This window comes from Haliotis rufescens, unplaced genomic scaffold (genome assembly GCF_023055435.1).
Source record: "Haliotis rufescens isolate VD_foot unplaced genomic scaffold, xgHalRufe1.0.p SCAF_9, whole genome shotgun sequence".
In the NCBI taxonomy this organism is placed as follows: Eukaryota; Metazoa; Mollusca; class Gastropoda; order Lepetellida; family Haliotidae; genus Haliotis; species Haliotis rufescens.
Window position 1 is genome coordinate 43,269,569 of NW_025964383.1, and position 13,922 is coordinate 43,283,490.

A 13,922-nucleotide genomic window follows, 5' to 3' on the forward strand; every position below is an offset into this window, starting at 1 on the left:
ACAGCACATTCACCGACGTTGACGTCACAGCATCCACACAACACGGTGTGTGATTCACCACATTGATCAATCATTCTCAATAACGTGCACAGCGCCCCGAACCACAGGAAGGCCGGGTTTGCGGCTTTAAATTACAACCGCTCCTTAAGTTTGATGGGATATGTTACAACAAACAATAAGAATTCAGCATGCATTTCCTGGATAGAGGGTTTAGAGTTTGGAAAGGCAATTAAAAAGAAATATTGTCTGCCTTAGGGGAAATTCTAATTTTAATTTGACAGGGAATATATTTAAACTATAAAGAAGGCGATTGTCTTGTTACAGAAGGCTGTAATTACCAGTTGTTGTCTGTCAGAACACTGACTCAAGTGAATACAAAACGTTAAAGTGGTCGTTCGTCGTCAGCGGTGGCAGTGTAAAGTTTATGGGAATAGTGGTTAAAGTGTTAGCTCGTCTTTACCTTGAATACTGCTCCAGTCGGTTCCAAACATCCCATACTTGTGTCTTATAACTGGAGTAAATTTATTGTGTTCCAGCATTTTTTGTATTTTTCAAAGAAACATTTTATTCACATTTCTATGGAGGAATTGCATTTCAGTGTACAGTGAAGTACGGTTATAACGAACTCAAGGGGACTACTAATTATAGTTCGTTATAACCGTAGTTCGTTTTAAGCATATATACAGCATAACTACAGCAAATAGTCTGGACCAAAAAAGTAAGTTCGTTATATCCGTCAGTTCGTTATAAGCGTAGTTTACTGTATTTGTATGGTAATGCACACAATGGAAATGAAGGCTAATGCAACTAGAAAGTATAATATGAATGAATGAATGAATGTACGAATGAATGAATGAATGAATGAATGAATGAATGAACGTCATATTTCATTCACAAACGTAAGTTTAGAAATCACGTAGGATTGTGATACCTGAGTATTTGTGTTATTCAGTGCCACGTGACTTGAAGCCATGTTTACAAAAGCAGTCACACCGCGGGAAAACACCCTCTCATCACTCGCTTTACGAGCAATGGACATCACATCGAGGAACGGAGCTTATTAAAAGTATTTTTGTAGGGTCAGCTCCCGTGCATATTTATCAACTCGTGATGCCACGTTTATCGGACTGATTGCTCGCATTGATAACACTGTCCATATATGGTTAAGTACAATCTTATCTTATGTTGTGTTATTGTTCCAGTGTCTCTGTGTGTACACACAGACAACACGGACCTTGTCTGTGCGGCAAGGAGAATATTATCATGCAAAGCGTCCTGACACAGTCCATACAACTGCATAATCTGCTATTGTTCGAGATAAAAAACAATGTTATCTTGATTCATGTTGTTGTTCCGATTGCTTCGATGATTCTTCATGTAGGTGTATGTCTGCGTATGTCTCTGTGTGATTCTGTGTTTGTGTACGAGTGTGTATGTCTGCGTATGTCTCTGTGTGATTCTGTGTTTGTGTACGAGTGTTTATGTCTGCGTATGTCTCTGTGTGATTCTGTGTTTGTGTGCGAGTGTTTATGTCAGCGTATGTCTCTGTATGATTCTGTGTTTGTGTACGGGTGTTTATGTCAGCGTATGTCTCTGTGTGATTCTGTGTTTGTGTACGAGTGTTTATGTCTGCGTATGTCTCTGTGTGATTCTGTGTTTGTGTACGAGTGTTTATGTCTGCGTATGTCTCTGTGTGATTCTGTGTTTGTGTACGAGTGTTTATGTCTGCGTATGTCTCTGTGTGATTCTGTGTTTGTGTACGAGTGTTTATGTCTGCGTATGTCTCTGTGTGATTCTGTGTTTGTGTACGAGTGTTTATGTCTGCGTATGTCTCTGTGTTTGTGTACGAGTGTTTATGTCTGCGTATTTCTCTGTGTGATTCTGTGTTTGTGTACGAGTGTTTATGTCTGCGTATGTCTCTGTGTGATTCTGTGTTTGTGTACGAGTGTGTATGTCTGCGTATGTCTCTGTGTGATTCTGTGTTTGTGTACGAGTGTTTATGTCTGCGTATGTCTCTGTGTGATTCTGTGTTTGTGTGCGAGTGTTTATGTCAGCGTATGTCTCTGTATGATTCTGTGTTTGTGTACGAGTGTTTATGTCAGCGTATGTCTCTGTGTGATTCTGTGTTTGTGTACGAGTGTTTATGTCTGCGTATGTCTCTGTGTGATTCTGTGTTTGTGTACGAGTGTTTATGTCTGCGTATGTCTCTGTGTGATTCTGTGTTTGTGTACGAGTGTTTATGTCTGCGTATGTCTCTGTGTGATTCTGTGTTTGTGTACGAGTGTTTATGTCTGCGTATGTCTCTGTGTTTGTGTACGAGTGTTTATGTCTGCGTATTTCTCTGTGTGATTCTGTGTTTGTGTACGAGTGTTTATGTCTGCGTATGTCTCTGTGTGATTCTGTGTTTGTGTACGAGTGTTTATGTCTGCGTATGTCTCTGTGTGATTCTGTGTTTGTGTACGAGTGTTTATGTCTGCGTATGTCTCTGTGTGATTCTGTGTTTGTGTACGAGTGTGTATGTCTGCGTATGTCTCTGTGTGATTCTGTGTTTGTGTACGAGTGTTTATGTCTGTGTATAATTCTTTATGTATATGTGTGATTCTGTATGTTGTGTATGTTTGTGTATCATTCTGTATGTTTCTGTACGAGTATTTATGTCTGTGTAATTCTGTATGTATATGTGCGATTCTGTATGTTGTGTATGTTTGTGTATGATTTTGTATGTTTGTGTATGATTGTGTATGTTTGTGTATGTTATTGTATGATTGTGTATGTTTGTGTATGATTCTTTATGTTTGTGTATGATTTTGTATGTTTGTGTATGATTGTGTATGTTTGTGTATGATTCTGTATGTTTGTGTATGATTTTGTATGTTTGTGTATGATTGTGTATGATTCTGTATGTTTGTGTATGATTTTGTATGCTTGTGTATGATTGTGTATGTTTGTGTATAATTCTGTATGTTTGTGTATGTTTGTGTATGATTGTGTATGTTTGTGTATGTTTGTGTATGATTCTGTATATTTGTGTATAATTCTGTATGTTTGTAAACTTAAATCTATAAGTAAAATCGTTTTGAGATTAATATATATTTTATGGATTTGTAGAACTTGTTCAGTCACTGCAAAATATCCACATGTTTAAAGTGCGTGCCATTGATTGTTCTACAAAAAGTGTTTCTGAGGTGGAACCCCATGGAATAGAAATATGCCTCAGTTTTAATATCCCATTTTCTGTTGTCATAATTTACTGTATGTGAAGGTTACCATAACAATGGACTGATGAACAACAAGTTCAGCATATTTATACAGCCTGTTATAGGAACTGTACGTTAGTCCAATCGTTTGTCTCAAGACTTCTAAATAGTGCTGAGGACAACTAAAAATACAGTGATGGTAGTCCCCACTGACCAGTAGCATCTGAAGCCTGTGATTCTGATTTCAGTTCTCGGGGCTCCAATTTTTGGTACAAATTAAGCATATTAAACAGATACAAACTCTGAGGGCTAGTCTAGTCATGTAGTTGACTCCAACTAAAATAACAATAAACTATACATAACAAAACGTATGGAATACCTGAACAAAAAAAATGTGTCACTGTGTGACATCCCGGAGATAAATATTAAATTTACTTGCCACATATTGTATCATGCAATTCTAATCACAAAATATACACATAAACGTACACGTTAAGTTACACAGGAAAACGAACATTTCCGCAGTTAATACTATAGGTGAATGATGAAGCACTTCTCATTGTCGCACCCCTTTGGAAATAACCGCCAGAGGCGTACATGTATGACGTGTGTGTGTTTTCAATTGAATACTTCGCTGAACACCAATACCGGATTCTCCAATCAGGGACGGGCTTGTTTATAACGTGGCGTCCCCTTCGGCCCTGTCGCATAAGAGGTGACCAGGAAGTAGCTATTTCTCGTCATGAACACTTAAGTTGTTCCTTGTCGGAGATCGGGCTGGTGTTGTTGTAGTACATCGGTGTGAACTCGCCACCTGATACATCGACTTGCCTGTCTGTCCATCCTGTGGATACAAAGTCGCGATCCTCATCAGTGAGGCCATTCGGATAGTCGGTTTGTTCCGTTACACCTAGGTCAGCATCATCTAGTAGTGATGTAATTTTAATGTGAACGTGATTTCACTGAGGTAACGACTGTGCGTTTAGCAAGGTAAGCATTGTGGTGACATTATTCGTCATTTTAGTTTTAATTTGAATGTCATGCTTTTTGCTCGGTTGTATTGTACAAAAATGTGCGCCATAATTATGTTATTTTGTTCGGTACACGTGAGTCATTAATTCAAACATGTATCACGGAGTTATTTAATTGTTATACAGGCTCCCTACATATACGAAGTGGTTATTTGTGGTGCGGTGACATTATACACAAACAAGCACTAACATTCCAGGATAATTGCAGTGTGATGTAAACGTAATCCATGGTAATTTTTTATTCGACATTACTCATGAAGCTATATTTTTTTAATTAAGATATACATTTTCATAACTGGAATGGTTCGTTTCCATGTGTTGTATTTTTTGCTTTAATTATGTCGGCCCGTTTCCAATCATCATTTGAAATCACTTTAAGAGGATAGGAAATTTGAGGTGTGGCTAAATACTAGTACACAATACAACCTTTGCTTTATTACCCTATTACACAGTAATGGATACTAAGTGACGTGTTATATACACAAAATATTGATCAGCCGTATGTTATCCAACTCGACCATAACTATAGAGCTGCAGTTTCCGTGCACTCCTATGATGACAGGTACCTTTGTCTGTAAGTGTATGGTGCGTGTCAGGATTTGATTGCGGTGTTATTGAAACACAGATGTTTATCTGATCCGGCGCCAATATCCGTTACTCTAGGAATTTCAATAACACGACTGTGTGGATAACATCTGTCATATCCGGGGTTTTGTTATTTGATGTTCGCTATCCATTTAGGGTTTATTTACGCAAAATATGCAAAATGAGTTTGGTTTGACGCCGCCTTCAACTGTACTTTAATCTTTAATTCGCCACAGCGCGTCAACTTGACGTAGGAACAATGCCCGAAGGCGTTAGACGTTTAAAACTTTGCCGAAACCCTTGGGGGGGGGGGGGGGGGGGGGGGGGGGGGGTGTGATTTATAAGGCTGTAGATATTTCAAACATACACTTGTTTTTCTAAAGACAGCTGAACAAGTCTTTTTCACAGTATATCCAAAAAATTATCTTCACATCTTCGCAAATGGTTGATGACAAACATAAGTAAGGGATGCGTAACCTTTGTCCATATTCTCAGTCTTCCCTTGTATCATGTACTCTTTTTCCGATTCAGATGATTGCAAGAACCAACTCATCTGAAGACAAGATGCAAGGGGAAGACAAAGAAAGTTCCAAGACAGTTGGCATCATCGGAACTGGAAACTTCGGCAGAGCTCTTGCAAAACGGTTGATCTTTTCCGGCTATGACGTCATCATCGGCAGCCGAAGACCCGAGTACCGGCAACTGTCGGAATATGACGAATGCTTGTGTGACGTTCGGCTTACAAGTGTCAAAGAATGTGTGCGCTTGTGTAAGGTCGTCTTTATTTCGGTTCACGTGGAGAACTTCAAAGATACATTTTCACCCTTGGGGGAAATGTTCACTGATAAAATTGTCATTGATGTATCCAACAGAGAAAACATATGTGGTCATGTGTCCAACTCGGAGTATTTGATGACCTTTCTACCAAAAGCAAAAATCGTCAAAGCCTTCAACATTATTTCCGCCTACATCATGGAAAACGACATCGCTGGCGGAAGTAGAAAGGTTTTCGTCGCCGGAAATGACGTCACTGCGCGCGATGAAGTGTGCAATATTGCGCGTGATATGGGTTTTGCGCCTGTGGACTTCGGCGGTTTGAAGTCGGCGCGTAGAATTGAGGCGTTTGTTCTGCGATTGTTTCCAGGATGGAAGGTACCAATATTCCTGACGTTTGCAATATTCAATTTGTGGTGTTTATACATCACATACATCTATTTCATAGACAGGACGGCGTATAGATGGGATCAGATTTTTGTAAAAGTGTTCAACAAACCGCTCTGCATGACCGCCATTACGTTAATGGCCTTGACCTACATGCCTGGGTGTATTGCGGGTTTTGTGCAGATAGTTTACGGAACAAAACATCAACGTTTTCCCAGATGGATGGATTACTGGTTGAAATCAAGAAAACAATTAGGTATAATTTGTTTCGTTCTAGTGTTCGCTCATGTGCTAATATCCATCCTGTTGATGAGTCCGACCTACTACAGTTCATGGTTTCAGTCCACCGCTATAACAGTACCAGGGAATCTAACAGACGACCTTCACCTTCCTATGAAGACATGGATGATATGGAAGGGCGAGGCCGCGTGTCTTGTCGGTATCATCGCCTTCATCCTACTTTGTCTCCTAGCAACCACCACACTGCCCTCTGTCGGGGATTCCTTGAACTGGCGCGAGTGGCGTTTTGTCCAATCAACGCTCGGCTATACTGTACTGTGTCTTTCTATTTGTCACGTGATGGTGATGGGAGTCCCTGGTTGGATGAAGAAAGGGTTTCCCAAGGCGTTTGGTTCCATCACGTTTCTGTGTCTGATACTGCCAATGACTGTGTTTGTCATGAAACTGATCCTCACCATGCCTTGCGTGAACAAATACGTGTCCAAAATAAGAAAAGGATGGGAGCGAAACACACACCCGTGCTTACCCCATTCCAAGTGTAAAGACAGCAAGTGTTTCGGTGACGAATACGTAGCGTTAAGACTAGGGGGGATGCAGAATGAATGTGGTTGTGGTGGGGCGTCAGTGCCTACAACCTTACGCACACCAACGTGCGACTGTGTTGTGTGATAAAGTAAAACCTCTACAGTCTTGACCCCGCTAATCCGGAAAACTGACCATTACTGCTCGGAACGCGTCAATGTTTGTTGCCCTCAGCAGTACTTTTAGTATATGATCTGTAAATAATAGAATCTGGACCAGAGAAACTAGTGATTGACATCATGAGCATCGCTCTCCGATGATTCGCCTTTGGATTAAAAAAACCCAAACAAACATTCCTCTGGACATTGAGTACCCTGGGGCAATAACCAACAAAATATTGCGGATCTTGATTAGATGGATCAGTCATGCGACAGGTGATGTAACTTGAACACATGCCGATGTTGAACTTGACCCCTTCAGTTCAGGGCCAGACAATAGAGTGATTAAAGTCATGAGCGACGCAACTGGGATGAGATGACACGTGTATCAACCAGGTCAGCGAGCCTGAGCAAATATTCCCGTCAGTCACCTCCGCTTCCGTGTACACCCTATGACACCACTCCATAATCCATCAATCTGGACATTCGTTAATCCGGGCGTGTTCACGGGACGTGTTTTTCACGAGGTTCCACAATATGCGAATGAACAGTGGTACCAGTGGTGCCTTACTATCGACTTCATATTTCCATAGCCGCAAACAACATTGCTCTCAATAATTATTCGTAATTTACCCTGACATGGTTTTTTTATATGCAAAAGCATTGCAACCATAGTCCGTTTTCCAAACGTAAAACTGGGGCAGTGGGGTAACCAAGTGGTTCGATTCCCCACATGGGTGCCAGGATTGTGTGAAGCCTGTTTCTGGTATCTCCAGCTGTGATATTGCTTGAATATTGCTAAGACCGGCGGAAAGCCGTACTCCCTCACTCAGACTATCAATATAACGATCAGAGGGGCTTTTCGACATCAAACTTTTGTGTTGCTCTCGAAGACAACAAAGATTGATTGAAGTTGTGTTCAAATATGCTGTTTTACTGTCATTGTAGCCATGCTGATTGTAACTCCAAATTAACGAATGAATTTGAAACCTTTCGAAACCCCATGACAGTTTTTTTAATACAAGGAAACAAGGTTAACGTATTTCCATATGTTAGAAATATTCCTACAATAGAGGATACAGAATGGACCAGACCGGAAGATGACATGCTTTCAACTTCAGCAAGTCTTTGTTTGTTTGCTGTTTAAGCCGTACTCAGCAATATTCCAGCTACATGACGGCGGTCTGTAAATAATCGAGTCTGGATCAGACAATCCAGTGATTGACATCATGAGCATCGATCATGCAATTGACATACGATGACATGCATCAACCAAGTCAGTGAGCCTGATCCTCCGTTAGTCGCCTCTTACAAGAATAGTCTCGTCTTGAGACATGCATGAGCATCTCCCCCAGGCAAGTGAGTTTACTGACTATAAAAGTCCAGTTTCCACTGGACTTTTAAAGTCAGTTAACTCTCTTGCCTCGGGAAGATGTGCATGAGTTGCTGAAGGCCTATTCTAACGCCTATTCACGCATTGACGATACCAGATGGTTAAAAACAGGTTCTTAGTCGCCTCTTACGACAAGTAAGTCACCTTGAACAGCAAGCATGGGTTTCGGAAGACCTATTCTACCCCGGATCACCAAAAGTAAACATTTGTTGACTGGAGTATGCAAGCTGTGTGCCTGACGCTCAGCTACAATGAGTGGGGCGGTTTTACATGTTTGAACAGTACACATGTGGTGTAGGATGAAAGCCCTTACGACTGGCATGGGTTGCTGAAGACATTTTGTGTACCGGATATTCACGGGTGACATCAGCATGTAGAACAAACAGGTTAATTAGTATTCAATGCATTCAATATGTTCCCCATGTCAGCTATTTCCCCGGATACATGAATCTGCTGTGAGTGAGTGAGTGAGTGAGTGAGAGATGCTTTTAACACCAGCATACTGAACACTGTTTTTGTTGGAATCTTTATTTCATCATTACACGTTTTCCAAACCTGAACACAACTTATATCAGTTAAACAATGACGATCCACTTGATGTTTAAAAGAAGAGTGAGTGAGTGAGTGAGTTGGATTTAACGCCGCTTTTAACACTATTCAAGTTATATCACGGCGTGTCAGCTTAATGTGGGAGGAAAGCCCGAAGTGATGCAGGTTTCAGACGTTTACCACTTCGGTGAAACCCACGAGCACGGGTATGGTGCTGACAAACCTAGAAACATAATCGGGGCGAACCGGGATTCGAACCCACAATCATAGGTTTCTGGCGTGCCCAAGGGACGCAACTCTGCACAGCGAATCGCGGCGCCTTAGACGACTGGGCCACCCGTGCCCCTGTTTAAAAGAAGAAAGCCTCAAACGACGCAGATTGAACATATTTATTACTATGGTAAAACCACGACCAAGGATTGTAACTGGAACAAACTTTATATTTGGCATGATCCAAATCTGCAGAGCGAATTGTAGCTTCACATCATTTTCGCTTAAAATCAAAGAAAATACGACATTATTGGTATTTCCTGATTTATTAAGTGTACGAAAGTGTTTACATGAAAATGCATTTTGGTCATCAAAAACAATGTATGTCCACTGAATGTAAATATAAGTAATGTGTATTGCGCATTATGACAATGCCTGTGATATAAATAAACTGTAGAATTTCTCCCATCGTTGTTTATCACGTATATTGACTGTTTCATTATGGAAATGCAGCGTGTTTGTTAGTTAAACACTGCAATATTTCAGCTGTAAGACGTCAGTCTATCAACAATCGAATCTGGACTAGACAATCTAATGATTGACATCATGAGCATCGATCCACGCAATTGGAATACATGCATCAACCAAGTCAGCGAGCCTGGCCAGCCGATCCCGTTAGTCGCCTCTTGCGACAAGCATAGTCGCGTCTTGAGACATTCATAAGTTGCTGAAGACCTATTCTATCCCAGGTCTTCACGCATTGACATCTGATGATTGAAAACAGGCTGGGGTATGTTGTTCAGTGTCAATCAAAGATTGACCAAACTCAGCTGGCGCTACCGGGTGTCTCCTGAAGCTGGCGTCGTTCCCCTGAACATTATCTGAGGGGGAGAGGTCTGTTACAACACGAGCAGCATGTGGCATTATCCTTCAGCATCTTAACACTCCGTCCCTGCACTTGAACAAAGAGCAGAACATGATCTCGTCCTGGCGGCGTACGCTATTCAACTTGCCATTAACAATGATGAGTTGTCTTCTCGCGTGAGTGGGTTGGGTTTAACCCCTCTTTTAACAGTATTCCAGTTATATGACGGCGTGTCAGCTTAATGTGGGAGGAAAGCCTGAAGTGATACAGACGTTTACCACTTAGGCGAAACCCACGAGCACGGGTATGGTGCTGACAAACCTAGAAGCATACTCAGGGCGAACCGGCATTCGAACCCACAATCATAGGTTTCTGGCGAGCCAAAGGGACGCAACTCTGCACAGCGAATCGCGGCGCCTTAGGCGACTGGGCCACCCGTGTCCCTGTTCTCCCATGAGGTGTGCTGCCTCCCCATATCATTACACTTTAACACCCAAACTGATGTAGCTGAAACGGTTTTTTCTGGATACATGTAGACCCTTGAGCGACAAGCAAATGTCCAGATGAACACTGGACTCATCTGGGTATAGTATACTGTAACAGTATGCTGTCATCACCAAGCTAGGCGGGCCTGACGGTGGACGTGGAAGCAAATTTGGGCGTATCGGGGACGGATGTTGTGCTCCCACTACCATCACTAATTGGCCTGTTATTGTTGCAGTTTGGTGTCGATTCCGTAGATGCACCAACCGAAAATGGTTGTATTGAAGTGACGTCATACGTGCACGAGTGTTGAACTGCTGTTGATTCGGCAGGTAACTTCGCCTGAGATTATATTGTGTTTCGATGAAATTATGTCTGGCAACTTCGTTTTGCGCCATTCCAGTTTGTAGCATACCAACGGCGCTTGGCGTTGAGCTTAAGCAAGACGTGGCAATGCGTAAGCTATATCTACGATTAAATTCATGTTCAGGCTAAAAAACACCTGTGTGAATATCATGCTCCCAACAAACAAGCAAACATCAAAATTGCGAACAGGCACAAGCAAATTGTGAATCACGACCTTAAATTCAAGATGTTTTCATGAGTAAGTATTGAAAGATGCATCACTTCATTTCAGAATAAATTAATTTTTAAGGAACTGTATATGAAGCACAATTACACGTTCTTCCGCTTCAATACAAAGGAGTGATGCTGAACCTTTATCAGGTGCAAACTTCCACCAGTGGACTCCCGCACAGGAGAGAGCGCTCGTAAAATCTCTCCACCCGACTCCTCACTTTATTCATCCAGAAGGGGGAGATAAGAACAGCCACCCTGGTGAGGCGAGGTGAGATGTTTGACATCCAGCTCATGATCATTGCACTTTGAGATAAGTGACATATTTGGCGTCCAAGGTCAGGCTCCATCGTGGGACGGAGGTCAGGCTCCATCGTTGGACGGTGGTCAAGCTCCATCGTGGGACGGTGGCCAAGCTCTATCGTTGGACGGTGGTCAAGCTCCATCGTGGGACGGTGGTCAAGCTCCATCGTGGGACGGTGGCCAAGCTCCATCGTGGGACGGTGGTCAAGCTCCATCGTGGGACGGTGGCCAAGCTCCATCGTGGGATGGTGGTCAGGCTCCATTGTGGGACGGAGTTCAGGCTCCATCGTGGGACGGAGGTCAGGCTCCATCGTGGGACGGAGGTCAGGCTCTATCGTGGGAGGGAGGTCAAGCTCCATCGTTGGACGGAGGTCAGGCTCCATCGTTGGACGGAGGTCAGGCTCCATGGTGGGACGGAGGTCAGGCTCCATCGTGGGACGGAGGTCAGGCTCCATCGTGGGACGGAGGTCAGGCTCCATCGTGGGACGGTGGTCAGGCTCCATCGTGGGACGGAGGTCAGGCTCCATCGTTGGACGGAGGTCAGGCTCCATCGTGGGACAGTGTTTGTTGACAAAATGAACAGATGAAATTAATTTCTTACTGTGATACATATACCTCTATCAGAAATAAAGTATATCAGTAAATACATCAGATATGACAGTACAGTAAACCTATTCATAGATATTAAAATGAATACTCAATATACACAAACAAGAAATGATCAGTTTATACCTACTTAAAGTTAAAAAAAAAAGAAATATGTTCAATACCACTTAATGTACATACTCTCCAAGAATACTACATTTATGTGTCTGTGCAAAATGGTGTATATGTCTGTGCATGTATTTGTCTACCACATACAAAGAAAACTACTAATGGCACCCTTAAGTACTTTCTTCTAGTATATAATATATTGTAGATAGTCATGTAACTTCTATAGGTTTGTATTTTGGGCCATTGGCTTCTATATTGAAGAAATTGACTCGTCTTGTCCACCACTATTGGAATGTTCCAGATGCGATTATTTACAGGTCGTCATGATATGACTTGAATATTGCTGACTGTATTTAGTGAGTGTGAAAATGTTTGTTTGTTGTTTAACGCCGCACTCCGCAATATTACAGCTATCTGACTGCGGTCTGTAAATAATCTTCTGGACCAGACAATCCAGCAATTGACATGAACATCGATCCACGCAATTGGGATACGATGGCATGCATCAACCAAGTCAGCGAGCCTGACCACCCGATCCCGTTAGTTGCCTTTTACGACAAGCATAGTCGCCTTTTAATGCAAGCATGGGTTGCTGAAGACCTATTCTACCCCGGAATCTTCACAGGTCTGACCAGGAAGAATGTTTTGTTCACCACTTTGTTCACCACAGACAAACAACACTGACTGAAAGACGATGTTGGTTTATTTGACTTGAGATCAGAATGAACACATACATTGGTTATGCTTGAAAACAGTAAAATAGTTTCATCTCACAGCATCATGTTATCAAGTTTCAGGGGTTCCAGACAACCAAACCCTATTCTAGCAACCACATAAACGTTACTATATCTGAATAGGATTTACTTTAATCTCACATCGTTTGTCTCTATGTTCACAGCTGGAAAAACAAGTATCCCTCATTAATAAAAGATGAACATTATCATGGGTCCAAATATTGTCATATTTACAATTTCATCCCCATGGATGAGTATGCTCTGCATCTGTCATTATGCTCATTTCCATGATCACTGTCTATGTATTGATAAAGACAGACAATGTTACCATATTTGTTAACAGATTCTTCTGCATTGAAACATCTGGTTCTTTGATGGGACAAACGATGGGACATTTATGGTTTTGAAAGGTTAAATGCACATGTTTAATGTTGTAAAACCTGTAATGTCGATGTCACTGTTTAAGGTAATGTATGTAGATTTTATGAGGTCATGTTACATACAAGTAGTATAGGGATGTAACGCAACCTAGAACATTTACCAGCCTGACTAGTGATGCAATAGAACAATACCCACAAGCCTGATGTTCTACTGGCCCTCGACCAACAACACACTTGACACAGGCCAGTGGGTCAGCAGGCTGATGGACCAGTACCAAGCAGCATTCCAGTGGAATTTTGCTGTTCACATTATTTTCAACTTTTATTGTATTTTACGGTTCAAGGATCAGTAAACTGATATCTAAAAATGTAAATACCCTGATATAATTAGGTTGATGTCAGTTGTGCTGGGACTGATACATCTGAAAGAAGGAATGAGTGAGTAGTTCGGTTAAACGCTGCTTTGAAGAATATGTCTGTCATATTGAGGTGTGTCAGCTTGATGTGGGAGGAAAGGCCAAAGTGATGCTGGTCTTAGACGATTACCACTTTGGTGAAACCCACGAGCACGGAAGATGCTGACAACCGAGAACAATAACCAGGGTGAAACTGAGATTTGAGCCCATGAGCATCGGTTTCAGGCACGCCTATGAGACACACCTTGGCAGACAGTTGTGACACCTTAGACGACAGGACCACTCGTGCCCACTATGAAAGAAGAAATATTCTGAAGCAGTTTGTTTTTTTATATTACCAACATTCTGATGCATTTTCATTTGTGTTCAACATTGGCCCAGGGCTGAAACATTTACACTGAAACA

At 41.9% G+C, this 13,922-nt stretch overlaps 1 protein-coding gene across 5 annotated transcripts in view; it reads left to right on the forward strand.

Moving 5' to 3' along the window:
* LOC124122538 (metalloreductase STEAP4-like) overlaps positions 1–9,509 on the forward strand; it is a 26,249-nt gene extending 16,740 nt beyond the window's left edge. For 3 of the 5 annotated variants that reach the window (XM_046485587.2, XM_046485589.2, XM_046485590.2), the window contains exon 2: positions 5,345–9,509. In XM_046485587.2, coding sequence (XP_046341543.2) covers positions 5,345–6,883 — 1,539 coding nt within the window. In that variant the 3' untranslated portion in view covers positions 6,884–9,509. Of the gene's footprint in view, positions 1–3,869; positions 4,188–5,344 lie in introns of those variants that run through there. The other 2 variants (XM_046485591.2, XM_046485588.2) reach the window with 2 other exon arrangements.
* The last annotated feature ends 4,413 nt before the right edge of the window (positions 9,510–13,922 follow it).